This window comes from Lampris incognitus, chromosome 10 (genome assembly GCF_029633865.1).
Source record: "Lampris incognitus isolate fLamInc1 chromosome 10, fLamInc1.hap2, whole genome shotgun sequence".
Classification (NCBI taxonomy): Eukaryota; Metazoa; Chordata; class Actinopteri; order Lampriformes; family Lampridae; genus Lampris; species Lampris incognitus.
Genome location: NC_079220.1, coordinates 56,661,403 through 56,675,669, shown reverse-complemented (window position 1 = coordinate 56,675,669; position 14,267 = coordinate 56,661,403). Strand labels below are relative to the sequence as shown.

Here is a 14,267-nt window from a genome sequence, read left to right as displayed (position 1 = left end):
TTCGCTACAATATATTCATCCATCCATTCATTCATTCACTATCCAAACCACTTATCCTGCTCTCAGGGTCACGAAGATGCTGGAGCCTATCCCAGCAGTTATTGGGTGGCAGGAGGGGAGTCACCCTGGACAGGCCACCAGGCCATCACAGATATATATATATACATATATATATATAACTTTGTTAAAAGAAACACTCAACGGTAGGGATAGTGCTCAACAAACAAGGAGCAAAATAATCCAGTTTGTCAAGTAAATTCTCTATGAGACAGTGCAAGCCTTAGATATAAGCAATAATTATATATATATATATATATATATATATATATATATATATATATATATATATGTATACACTGCTCAAAAAAATAAAGGGAACACATAAGCAATGCAATGTAGCTCCAAGTCAATCACACTTTTGAGATATCAACCTGTCCAGTTAGGAAGCAACACTGATTTGTGAAGCAATTTCACCTGTTGGTAAAGGGGTTGTCTTGCAAATTGTCTAATTTCCACCTGGTGGAAATTAGACAATTTGCAAGACAACCCCTATAACAGGAATGGATTTGCAGGTGGTGGCCACAGACCATTTGCCTGTCCTCATCTTTTCTGGCCGATCTTTGGTTAGTTTTTCATTGTGCTAGTGCCCTCACCACTAGAGTTGGCATGAGGCGGTATCTGCAACCTACAGAAGTTGCTCAGGTAGTGCAGCTCATCCAGGATGGCACATCAATGCGTGCTGTGGCAAGAAGATTTGATGTGTCTCCCAGCACAGTGTCCAGAGCATGGAGGAGGTACCAGGAGACAGCCCAGTACACCAGGAGACGTGGAGGGGGCCGCAGGAGGACAACAACCCCGCAGCAGGACCGCTATCTGGTCCTTTGTGCAAGGAGGAACAGGAGGAGCGCTGCCGGAGCCCTACAAAACGACCTTCAACAGGCCACTAATGTGCAGGTTTCTGCTCAAACAGTGAGAAACAGAATGCATGAGGATGGTATGAGGGCCCGACGTCCACAATTGGGGCCTGTGCTCACAGCCCAACACCGTGCAGCCCGATTGACCTTTGCCAGAGAACATCTTGGTTGGCAGATTCGCCATTGGCGCCCTGTGCTCTTCACAGATGAGAGCAGGTTCACACTGAACACATGTGACAGACGTGAGAGAGTCTGGAGACGCTGTGGAGAACGTTCTGCTGCCTGCAACATCCTCCAGCATGACCGGTTTGGCGGTGGGTCAGTGATGGTCTGGGGAGGCATATCCTTGGAGGGCCGCACAGACCTCTACGTGCTAGCCAGAGGTACCATGACTGCCATTAGGTACCGGGATGAGATCCTCAGACCCATTGTCAGACCATATGCTGGTGCAGTGGGCCCTGGGTTCCTGCTCATGCATGACAATGCTCGTCCTCATGTGGCCAGAGTGTGTCAGCAGTTCCTGTATGTCGAGGGCATTGATGCTATGGACTGGCCTGCACGTTCCCCAGACCTGAATCCAATCGAGCACCTCTGGGACATCATGTCTCGTACCATCCGCCAACGCGATGTCGCACCACAGACTGTCCAGGAGTTGACCGATGCCCTGATCCAGGTCTGGGAGGAGATCCCTCAGGAGACCATCCGTCGTCTCATCAGGAGCATGCCCAGACGTTGTAGGGAGTGCATACAGGCACGTGGAGGCCACACACACTACTGAGCCTCATTTTGAATCGTCTTGAAGAATTTCCACAGAAGTTGGATCAGCCTATGTTCTCATTTTCCACTTTGATTTTGAGTATGATTCTGAATCCAGACCTTAATGGGCTAATGATTTTGATTTCCATTGATCATTCTTAGGTTATTTTGCTCTAAACACATTCCTCTGTCTAATAAATAAAGATTTTCAGCTGAAATATTTCATTCATCGAGGTCTATATTGTGTTTTTAGGTGTTCCCTTTATTTTTTTGAGCAGTATATATATATATATATATATATATATATATAAAATTGATAGAATGCAAAATAAAGCCTTGAGATTTGACATTGGTGCAGTGAGATCAAGGGCATGTAATGCTGTGCTGGTGGAATCGGGAGAAATCCCACCAGAGCTCAGAAGAGACCAACTCTCATTAGTTTACTGGATTCGTTTTAGGAGATGTGGGATAAAAAATACCACAAAGTGTCCAGAATGAATATTGGGAGTATAACAGATTTAAGGGAAATTATTTTGGGGTGGAAGATAAAAGATAAAGCAGAACTATCTGATGTTAAAGGAAACAAGGTTTAATTTCCCCTCGTCCACTGAGTAATGTCCCCCCATGGCTGCTTCTTAAGGCTAAAGTTGATTTTAGCATTGTGGAACCAAGGAGAGATTGTGTGGAAAGCAAAACTGGACACTGTGCAAACCAGTATATAAGTGGTCATTTATAACCACTTACAGATATTTACTGATGGCTCAACAGATCAGAATGTGGGAACAGGAGTATACACCCCACAATTTCAAATTCATTCAGGGAATAGAATGACAGACAAGTGATTGGTTTATACAGCTGAGATGATGGCAGTGGTTGTTGGTCTGCAGTGGGTGGACGAAGCGAGGCCAGACTGGGTGGTGTTGTGTACTGACTCTGCAGCAGTACGTTTAAGTCTACAGATTATGAAGTCAGTCTAGGAAGATCTTAGGTGTAAACATTTGCAATGTTTATTTAGGATTCGAAGACTGGGAATAGATGCAGAATTTAGTTGGATCGTGTGGGAATAAAGGGTCATGACTTTACAGACAGCATGGCTGAAAGATCACTAAGTATGAGCCATATAATTGAACTGCCATGTGGAAAAAATGGAAGATAAAGCACTAATCAGGAGGAAAATATCAGAACTTCGGCAGAAAAAGTAGGATGAGGACAGTAAGGGCAGAACATACTGTACTATACAAAAGACAGAGCGCAGAGTGTTAAATGGAGAAGTAGAAGGGAGGAGGTAGCTCTATTCAGGTTAAGGCTTGATCACACTGGTTTAAGTAAAACTCTGCTTCTACTGTGAAACGTCATTCACAGGTCTGCTCGCACGGTAGTGTGACTGAATGAACTAATAATGCACGGTGACAAAGACGTATAACCAAGGGTAAGGCTGCAACAACGGCTGAGAGGCTGGACGGGGGTGGGATTTGGAAGGGACATTAGGGATATTAAATGGAGGTAAGGTGTCGGAAATACAGAGAGGGGTAATAGATTTCTTAATAAACAACGGCTTGTTTAATAGAATATAGTTGTGGTCTTCTTTTTTTGCATTTTATTCTAGATTCGGGAGCAGCCGAAGGTAGTAGTAGTAGTAGATATTCTGCAGAAGCATTTAACTGAGTGTTATAACATCTTGTTTCAGTTTCTTAGATTAACTCATTTAATTAAGAAGATTTGACTCTTTTTGGGGGGGGGGGTAGAGTAAATAATACACATTCTGATCCACACTCCATACCAGCTGGTAGCGGTAATGCACTAATTCGTTGTTTGCCAACCACAAATGAACACGAAGAAGAAGATGATGCTGCTGATGATGATGATGATGATGATGATGATACTCTGGTACAGTAGGCGGCGGGATGCGCTGAACGGTTGGTTTTGCAAGGAGGCGTCTGACTCAAAATCTCAGGAAAATAAAAGTACAATTTGATTTAGCAGATATTCTACAGAAGGATTTAACTGAGTGTTATAAACTCTTGTTTCAGTTTCTTAGAGTAACTCATTTAATTAAGAAGATTTGACTTTTTTGGGGGGGGGGATAGCGTAAATAATACACATTCTGATCCACACTCCATACCAGCTGGTAGCGGTAATGCACTAATTCGTTGTTTGCCAACCACCAATAAACGCGAAGAAGAAGAAGAAGAAGATGATGATGATGATGATGATGATGATACTCTGGTACAGTAGGCGGCGGGATGCGCTGAACAGTTGGTATTGCAAGACGACGTCTGACTCAAAATCTCAGGAAAATAAAAGTACAATTTGATTTAGCAGATATTCTACAGAAGGATTTAACTTGAATGTTATAAAGTCTTGTTTCAGTTTCTTAGAGTAACTCATTTAATTAAGATTTGACTCTTTTGGGAGGGAATAACGTAAATAATACACATTCTGAGCCACACGCCATAGTACCAGCTGGTGGCGGAAATTAACTAATTCGTTGTTTGGCAACCACCAATAAACACGAGGAAGTCGAAGACGAAGAAGAAGAAGCTGATACTCCGGTACGGTAGGTGGCGGTATGGGTTTAATAGTCGGTATTGCAATCCGCCCAAAAACGCAAAGAAGTAGAAGACGTCGCGTAATGTTTGTAGTGTTATGGCGTACCAGGAAGGGGAGTCGCTCGAGTCTTGGCTCAGTGAGTGATTTAATCCTCTTAATGAATTAATATAGTCGCTAATTAGCTAGCGGTGTTGTCCCCGATGACAAGACAATAATCTTGTTTCTGTAAGAGTTTGCACCGATGACTCATCTGCCACAGCCTCCACGGTAGCGTTTTTCTGCCCAGCAGCATCTTTAGCAGGCAGGCAGGACTGGGTGGAGAGCTCTAAACTGGATCTGCACCAGCTTCTCTACTATGGGTCTTCCTTTCGTACGTGGGATGTGGTGGCACTTGTCAACTGTTAGTTAAGAGTAGTCGAGATATACAGAAAGCTGGTTTAATTAATGCGTTAAGTGCAGTTTTAATGTGAAAGACTTGTACACTTGTCAGAGTTCTCTTTTTTTGTATTATTGCTCTCATTACTAGCGCAACGCACGCCACATTATTGCACAAAAGGGTGGAGTTTTGGTAACAATCGGTGCATTGTCGTGTTAATCACCAGACACTGAGTCAGTCAGCATTGTAAACTGCTGTGTGCACTCAGCTGGGCTGTGCTGCTCTTCTTTAAAAAACAAGAGTCCTCCATAAAATCAACGTTAGTGAGGATGTTTCTTTCCTGAACTGACAGACAAAGCCACCCATCCAACAAACAGACAGGAGGACTGGGAGTATATCATTGGCTTCTGTGACCAGATCAACAAGGAACTGGAAGGGTAAATCTATGCACGCTATCAGCCCACCAAACATTTTGTCCACCGCTGTGAGAGAATGTTGAATGAACAAACGTGTCCTCTGACATTTCCTGCAGTCCCCAGATAGCAGTAAAGTTGCTCATCCATAAAATCCATTCACCACAAGAATGGGAGGCACTTCAGGCGTTAACGGTAAGAATGGCTTTTCAGTTGTGTCAATGCACTGTTTGCATCACCCATTGACTTTCAACCTTCGGTTTAGGTATACATTTCACTCTTTGGGATTTTATGCAGGTGCTGGAGGCATGTATGAAGAACTGTGGGAGAAGGTTTCATAATGAAATTGGAAAGTACCGATTTTTGAATGAACTGATCAAAGTTGTGTCTCCAAAGGTGAGCTAATACTGCACTGATATTTCCACACTCCTGTCCCACAAATGGTTATGGCTTTGCATTAATGGTAAGTCCCCCGCCTTTGTGTCCTCTTCATTCTCTTCCCTGTTCCACCTTGTGTCCAGTACTTGGGTGATAACGTACCAGAGAAGGTGAAGGCAAAGATCATAGAGATGCTTTACAGCTGGACGGTCGCTTTCCCCAATGAAACCAAGATCAGTGAAGCTTACCAGACTTTGAGAAGACAGGGTGAGTTGAGAAATGGATGGAATACACTTACTTCTTTTTTTCCCTTAGTCACTGCTCAACCTGTATGATTTGCATAGAGGGTCTACTGTTTGATGCTTGTGGGAATGCTTCCACAACTGACTTAAAAGGACTGTATTGGTCCAATTATCCCTTTTCTCCCTCCAGGCCTTGTGACCCGTGATCCAGAGTTGCCGCTTGACAAGACTCTAGTGCCCTCACCTCCTACACGCCCCAAGAACCCTGTGTTTGAAAACGAGGACATGGGCAAGGTGAGACAGGTAGAGAAGTCAAGGTTCTACCACAGTCTTTCAGCTGTACCAAAGTATTCATGATCTTTTTGGGTTGTTGCAGTGGCACTGCATTAAGGTATACATAAGTCAAAAGTACCAAGGTCATACAAGTAGTCTCGCAAACCCAAGTGCTATAGCAATTGAAGAGACAAAGGTACTGCATCATTGGCAGATGTACAACCTAACAACTTATTGTGATTCACTGATGTGTGTTGTTCATTGTTCGAATGTGAGAGAACAAAGATAGATATGTGCAAATTTTCATTTATTTGCACACAAGAAAATCTTTGTAAACAAATTGATATGTTTCCAAATATGCATCTTAACAATTGAACTTTGTTTGAAAAGGAACGTTTATATTGAATATAAATGTGTGCAGAGTATATTGATTTACAATAAATATGAAACGTTATTTTCTTTCAAATATCCATATTTACTGAAACAAGAGTTGGATGTGTAGCAAACTGAACAAATTGTGATGTTCAGCTAAATAAGTGAAGGAAACATTGCTTCCTCATAGATAGATTAAACTTTTGATTATTGAGGGGAAATTACTGCAGAATATAATGTGACACTAATAAGAACAAAGCAATTAGAACAAACTGAACATAATATAACAAACTGTATTCAAGATAAGACTGTATTTGCGTCATGCTATAATGTATCTCCTATTGGGTTGAAGGAGTTCTGGTTATGTTGAGTATTGACATATTTACGGGTCAGCAGATGTTTCCAGTTTTCTTATCCACACAGTAAGGTTCAACCATCCCATTCAGATGGAGCTAAGTGTTTGTAATGAAGGAAACTTTGTTTTCATTTTTTATATTGCTTGTACAAATGTATTCAACTTGTTTTATGAAGTCATCTCCACAGAAGTGAAAAGGGGCGAGGGGGGCATACCTGGAATTGTGGAAGGAAACTGACAGAGGTGTGTGTGTGTGTGTGTGTTTTTCATAGCTGCTTGCTGAGCTTCTTCGGAGTAAAAACCCAGAGGACCTCCAGGAAGCCAACAGGTTGATCAAAAACATGGTGAAAGAAGTGAGCGATGCCAGATTTCTGAATATACAAGATTTGTGTTTTGATTAACATTTAATGCAAAGATATGGGGGTCAGTACAGAACCCCACATTATTTTAGCAAATTATGATTGCTTTATCAGTCAGTCAGGTGAAAATTCACCTGTTGATTCATCACTGGACTAGAAATTGCCACCTCAGATTTAGTGACACAAGAATCTTTTAACATTTTGCTGTCTTGTTAGTTTGTCACTCGCAGTTCCTCTCATCGAGTTTTGATTGTAACTGATTCCATGTTGTAAAGATGTTCTGCGAAATGCTAAAAAGTGCACTGTTGTTTTTAATGGTTCTCCTATATGATGTGCTCAGTATTTTTTGCTTTATTTGTTGTGCTGTTGTTTTTGTTTTTCTGTTTCAGGATGATGCACGGGTGCAAAAGATGACAAAACGTATGCACACTCTGGAGGAGGTGAACACCAATGTCAAGCTGCTGGCCGAGATGCTGACACATTATGACAAGGACAGCTCCACTGATTCAGACAAGGACATCATCAAGGTGGACCCCATGTATACAACAAACATACAAAAATGCACATAGACACGCTAAAATAAGTAGGCTAAATATTGCTCTCTCACACACACACACACACACACACACACACACACACACACACACAATATCTTAAATAAATGTAGCTGCCTCACTCACAAAATACTGAGCAAGAATTCATGATATAAAAGCTAATGTCACAGGCATTATCAGTTGTGATTACCATGATGTTATCCATACACATGCTTCACACATCTCTGACATCATAGAGACATACAACAACCACTGCCTCAGTAAATAATAATACACAGAACATAAACTCAACAATCTATCAGGTGTTTATTTACATCACCACACTGAACCCCTGTCCGGTACACTAAACAGCATTACAGTAGACAGTCATCACCATATGTCTCAGCAAGAAAGTTCATATAGAATAATAACGGCGAAGAAGACGGTTAACAGCTTCTGGCAGAAAACATCTGTCTGTCTGGTGCACAGCTGACTCTCAGTTAAACATATCAGCATAGCAATAACATTGACAGACATCAGTTTGTTTCAACAAGGACTGAAATAAAATTGTTTTTCTGATGTTTTGACTATCTATTATCGCCCCAGGAACTCTATGAGCGTTGTGACAAGTTGAGACGAGCTGCTTTCAAAATGGCCACCGAGACGGAGGATAATGATTCAAGTTTGGGTGAGAACAAGTTTGTTGTTCTCCTTAATTACCAGAGATGTCATCTGCTTTAATGTTATCTTTTTGCTGCATACAGAAACACCTTTTTACTTTAAACCCCTCAGGTGACATCTTGCAGGCCAGTGATGACCTTTCTAAGGTCATCAACTCCTATAAGAAGATCGTTGAAGGGCAGACCATCGGTGGTGATGGTGAAGAGTGTAGAACTACAGCTGGTATGAGAATAGTGAAAGATGCACATAAACACACTGCATTTCTTTTCTGACCAACGAGTATCTTGACAGTTGTTATAAGCTAATGTCCCTAATGCATGCAGTGCAGTTATCATGAGCTATTGTGGGTGCTATCCCTCTATCGCTATCTCTCATTCTTTCTCTTTTGCTCCTTCCCGCCCCCCCCCCAAACACAACAGGGAGCAGTGAAACAACAGAGACACTGATTGACATAGCTGGCATTGACATTCCCAGCCCTCCTCAACCTGGCCCACCTACTCAGCCCTCGGATGCCATCTCAGCCAGTCCCATGACTTTCCCTATCCCGGTCTTGCCTCCTCCTCCCAAACGACCAGGCGGTTCCCATGGCAGTCAAACCAGCAGCCCCAGCCACCCAGCCATTCACAAGGGCTCCGCTTCTCTCTCTCTGCTCGATGATGAACTACTGTCCTTGGGTACTTCCTGATGCATTATTTCAAGAGTGACAATGTACTGGAGTTGTTTTCATGATGTGGCTTTATGACAATATTCCCATTGCCTGCTTTCAGGATTGAGTGATCCTGTCCCCTCTCTGAGCAGCCAGTCAAAACCCATGCTCAGTGAGCAACCCAGTCAGTGGAACGCTTTGCAGGTACCACTCATTTCTCCTTCTAGTGTGTATACAGGTGGCTAATCTTAGCTTTAGCATTTGGTAAGGCTTTTTGTTTTTTCGGTGTAGTAAAGTGACATCTAGGCAAACTCGGCTCATTTATCCGACCATTAGTGTTTCACTCTTCAATAGCTGTGAAATATTCAAATTTTATTACAGCATTGGAGGAACTTGCATCTGACATGCGTTTCCTCGAGTAATGAAAAGAAAAATATGGCAAACTTAGCTGCAAATTATCACGTCACTTCCACTATATTTGTCTCATATTGAGAAAGAACTACTCTGTCCATTTTAGTTTTGACTGCCCATGTTAACATCTGAGCAACAGTCCTCAAAATGTGTTGTCAGACATGATTTGTGGCTAGTACCTGCTCTTCTACATTGTTTTGTGGATATCTGTTGCTTTCAAAACTCTGATTAGCCAAATCTGAATTTCAGTGAAGAATTTAGAGAGTGAGAGAGAAGCTACCTATTTTATCGCTTAATGATGACCGTTTGTCAGATGGTAAAATGGAACATGCGTATCATGTCACATAAAATTTTAGAATCTGTTTTATAACCAACTGTATCCTACAACACTGTGAGCGCTCTAAATCTGACTCGAGTCTGAATTCCAGACTCTGTCGATCACTCACTCATCAAGTAGTTCCATCTGAAACAGTGGTATGAGGAAGTGTGAATGAGCAGCAGGTCGATTCTGTGTACACGTTTCATCTAACCTCACATTCCTACTTCTCCTCTGCAGGCCCCAGAACCGAGTCAGGACCTGTTTGGTAGCATAGCTCTTTCAGGTCCAATGTTGCCCCCAGCAGGACCTCCCCCCGTCACACATTCCCTCAAGGATTTACAAGATCTGGCTATGCTGGGCTTTGGAGAGCAGAAAATGTACATGTTCATTAGTTGAATCAAGTTCATTTCATCTCAGATTAAGAAACTTGGACATCCAGAAAAACTCTCTTTTTTCAGTTTATTGATGTCCTTTTGGTATACTTTTCATTTGGGGAAATGGAGAGGTGGTGTTCTAACACAAGTTTACACTGTATTTACTTGGTTGTTTTGAGTCAAATTCACTATTCTTACCTTGATGATATAACTGACTAATCCTCACAAACTGTACTTCACGTTTTCATATTTATTCTAAAAGGATAATACTTTTCTTTTTTTTTTTACAACCAGGGCCTTAGTCAGTTTTTACCAACATGCATATGTTATTTCACTCAGTGGTTTCATTTTGGAGACTTTGGACACAAGACCACTGCTAGACATCTCTTTAAAACAGTGTCTTATGCGGCAGCTGAACATGAGCTTTAAACATGTCCTTTCAACAACAAGAACCTAGTGCCTCGGTTACACTCTTCACGACTGCCCGTTATCTATGACTTCTCAGTCGCACTGGCCAGGTAGTTAACTGATGAATACCGCAACCTGCAGGAAGAACAGGCAGGCCGTTCCTGCAAGCTGAACCAGAAAGCAGCTCAGTCAAGTGGTTGGACCTCAGATAATATCAGATATTTCACCATAACTTTTAACTTGCATTTTCATTTTCAAATACATGCTTTACATAATTGGGTTAAATTGGACTTTATGGGGGCATCCGGGTGGTGTGGCGGTCTATTCCGTTGCCTACCAACACAGGGATCTCCGGTTCGAATCCCCGCGTTACCTCCAGCTTGGTCGGCGTCCCTACAGACACAATTGGCTGTGTCTGTGGGCGGGAAGCCGGATGTGGGTGTGTGTCCTGGTTGGTTGGAGCGCCTGTTCGGGGGGGACTGGGGGGAATAGCGTGATCCTCCCATGTGCTACGTCCCCCTGGTGCAACTCCCCACTGTCCGGTGAAAAGAAGCGGCTGGCGACTCCACATGTATCGGAGGAGGCATGTGGTAGTCTGCAGCCCTCCCCGGATCGGCAGAGGGGGTGGAGCAGAGACCGGGACAGCTCAGAAGAGTCGGGTAATTAGCCGGATACAATTGGGGAGAAAAAAATTTGAAAAAGAAAAATTGGACTTGACACGTCAGCTGCTCGTGTTCAGTTGCCCATTATAAACCTTTCTATCGGTGGCCCCATGTCCAAACTTTCTGCAGTGAGGTAAGTAAAATGATACAAAAACTGCAAAAATAAGACCTAGGTTGTAAAAAACAGGTCGTATCCTTAACATGATATACTTGGCATTGCTTCTCCATGAAGGATTCGTTGTAATGTTGTAACTGTGATTTTCAGTTTGCCCAGTCAGACGATGGGCAGTGGCTTCAGGATGCCAGTGGCAGTACTCCCCTCCATGCCCGGGCAGTGTGCACCCATCTCAACCGCTCTCCTTCAGGCCGCCATGCCCGGCTCCCCCGCTGTGTCCCACGCCAAGGCCCAGAGTCTGGGCTCTGCCCCAGGCAGCCCGCTGTTCCGCTCCCTGTCCCCCTCCCACCCTCCTCTCCAGGGTAGCCCCTCTAGAGGACCAGAGGTGTCCCTAGGCAATGTGCATGTTCCTCTGGAGGCCATCAGACCAAGTGAGTGGGTGAGAGGCAGGTAGGGTGGGATGGATAGACATGAAGAGGGAAGGAGAAGGGGACAGAGGGAGGTAGGCAGACGGTGATGGTTAAAAAAAAAAAAGAACTTTTGGAACAGATGAATAGTAAGACTGATAATACATGGAGGGAGAGCTATGGGGAGTGTCAGTAGATTGGTAATATCCAATCAAAGTCAAACTGGTAGGTCCATGTCCACCATAGTCCCCTGATAATCTTTGCCTTGTCTGTCCCCAGGTAAAGTACTACCTGTGACGGCTTATGATAAGGATGGGGTCCGTGTGCTGCTCAACTTTGCATCAGATTGTCCCCCTGGCAGGCCTGATGTACTGGTAATGGTGGTGTCCATGCTCAATACGGCTCCCCTACCTGTCCACAATGTGACACTCCAGGCTGCTGTACCCAAGGTAGAGACAACCTCTCCACACACACACTATGCATAATTGCACCGTTTCAGCTACCAAAAATCTTGCAAATTTTCTTCATCATATAAATTCAGATTCTAACGTGAACTAAGTCTTCAGAGTGCTATCATCTTTAACTCTGCTCCAGTCAATGAAGGTGAAGCTGCAGCCTCCATCAGGAACAGAGCTTGCCCCCTTCAATCCCATTCTTCCCCCCGCTTCCATCACCCAGATCATGCTGCTGGCCAACCCAACCAAGGTACTGTAGTAACATCTTTAAAACATGCAGATTATGGAAACACACAGATCACAGACGATTATGGTAGTGTATATGTACGATGCACAAATATGGATTTTGTATTTTCGGAAGTGGATGATTTGCAGGGAAAGTTAAAGTTTTTGTCATGGCGGTAGCGGCTGGGAGGGGCACTGGGTTACATGAGATGTTCGAGTGTTTAGAAAAGCCCTGTGTTTGCGTTTTCACAGGAGAAGGTGCGTCTACGCTACAAGCTGGGTTTCACGCTAGGCGAGCTTGTGTGCAATGAGGTGGGCGAGGTGGACCAGTTCCCCCTACCAGAGACATGGGGTCACTTATAGCAAAGCTCTCGCCTAATACTACGCAATAGGACCATGCCAACCCATACTCCATGAAGGGATGTCTAATTTTAAGCGCATATCCCAGAGAGTTGGTGTCAGTACGAAAATGGTGGCGCAAAAGGTGGGGAAAAAAATGCTGATGTGAAAATACCAACACAATGCTACCTTTCAACTTCATCATTCCCTCAGTTGGCTAGTTTTTATCTGCCATCGTTTGTCAGCAAGAAACTCTCAGCAGACACCAAAACCTTTTACTCTGTAATGCTTCATCTCTGCCTCACAGTGACAGCCATGTTGTCTCCAAGTCAGTGGTATCAGTACAAACACTTCAGCAGATCTTTCTTAAAGGTCTTTTTAACGGATATGAATGTAAGATTTCTTTGCACAAGCGCCCAGCCTGAGACTGACAAGACAGCAAGATACGCAGAAAGTAAAAACGAACCCATGTTAAGTTTTTATCAAAATATGCTGGCAAGAAACGCCGAGATTCCCAAGAGACAAGTCGTTTGGTTTTGGGATGTCTGCTGCAAACCACCTTCAACAAAGCGGTTAGGATCTACTGTACAATAACTACGCTATTTATTCCTTTGGCCGAGCACTCACACAACCTGTAGCATATGCATACGCCGTCAGTGTGAATCTGGAGAACTGGGAATGATATGTTGCCTGTTTGGACTCGGAAGAAAATAACTGAAAGCTTATTTGTGAGATAGTCTTGTTGAATAGCTGTGTAACCGACATTTCATTTCTGCAGAAACATTTATTATTTTATATTACTTGGTGGCCATTTTAGGGCATGAGTGATCAAGTAATCACGTTTTAGCTTTCAGACTTGAGATGTGAAATGGTGAAGTATATTGTGTTTGACAATTATAGTAGCTTATTTAGCCTATTGTTTCTTGTCAGTGCACCATCACACCCCAGTTTTGTTGCATTATGGGAAGGTTAACCCATAGTGCTTAGGTTTATTTCCTCATTCATGGTATGCTATCAATAAGTTGTGATTATGAACCACTGCTGGTTTTATTTCTTGTGTATTTCTTTAATTTATTCAAATTAAATGGACAATGATATGCCCATAGATTCTTTACGGTTCAATCATAGACAACACTGGATTTGTATTTATTTATCCTTAAAGTGCAGCTCTTTTCTGCCATCGTCAGTATTGGACTTTAGTTGATTTTTGGACGTGACATTTGGTTCAGTATTTCAGTGCATCTCTAAACCCAGCAAGTTCAAAGTGACCGAAAACCTGAATTCAAGCTGGTGTGGTAGCGCAAAGTGGGAATCTGTCATCATGCCAAACACTTCAGTGTACAACAGCTGAACGGCAGAGGACTGTCATGTCTAACTTGACACACACAAGTCCACCCAATCCTGTTTACTTAAACCCCTTCCACGGTAATCCTCAAATTGCTCTCAGCATAGTTGATACACACAAGTGTGTGTGCGCTGTGTACATAGACGTACTTCTCGTCTGGTGTTTGATGTGTAGATAGATATTGAGAGTGTGTTAGGCTTGTATATAATGTATGATGTGCTGTTTGTTTGCTGCATGAAGAAATAAATGTCTTTCAATTGATGTCTGTAAATCCTTACTATCCACCTGCTCATAGATGAGAATGACTCGGATCACTACTCTGAATTGACCAATATTTTTTTAAACCATTTGTTTCAACA

General features: G+C 42.9%; 1 protein-coding gene across 1 annotated transcript; it reads left to right on the top strand.

Annotated features, from left to right (window-relative positions):
* Positions 1-4,298: 4,298 nt before the first annotated feature.
* On the top strand, positions 4,299-14,161 carry gga3b (golgi associated, gamma adaptin ear containing, ARF binding protein 3b). The gene is made up of 17 exons (XM_056288638.1): positions 4,299-4,356; positions 4,949-5,033; positions 5,129-5,204; positions 5,307-5,405; positions 5,531-5,654; positions 5,820-5,923; positions 6,902-6,982; positions 7,378-7,515; positions 8,128-8,209; positions 8,314-8,424; positions 8,622-8,876; positions 8,970-9,052; positions 9,816-9,955; positions 11,288-11,568; positions 11,824-11,993; positions 12,139-12,249; positions 12,477-14,161. Exons 1-17 carry the CDS (start codon positions 4,317-4,319, stop codon positions 12,585-12,587), a joined length of 2,091 nt encoding a protein of 696 aa, XP_056144613.1. The 5' UTR covers positions 4,299-4,316; the 3' UTR covers positions 12,588-14,161.
* The last annotated feature ends 106 nt before the right edge of the window (positions 14,162-14,267 follow it).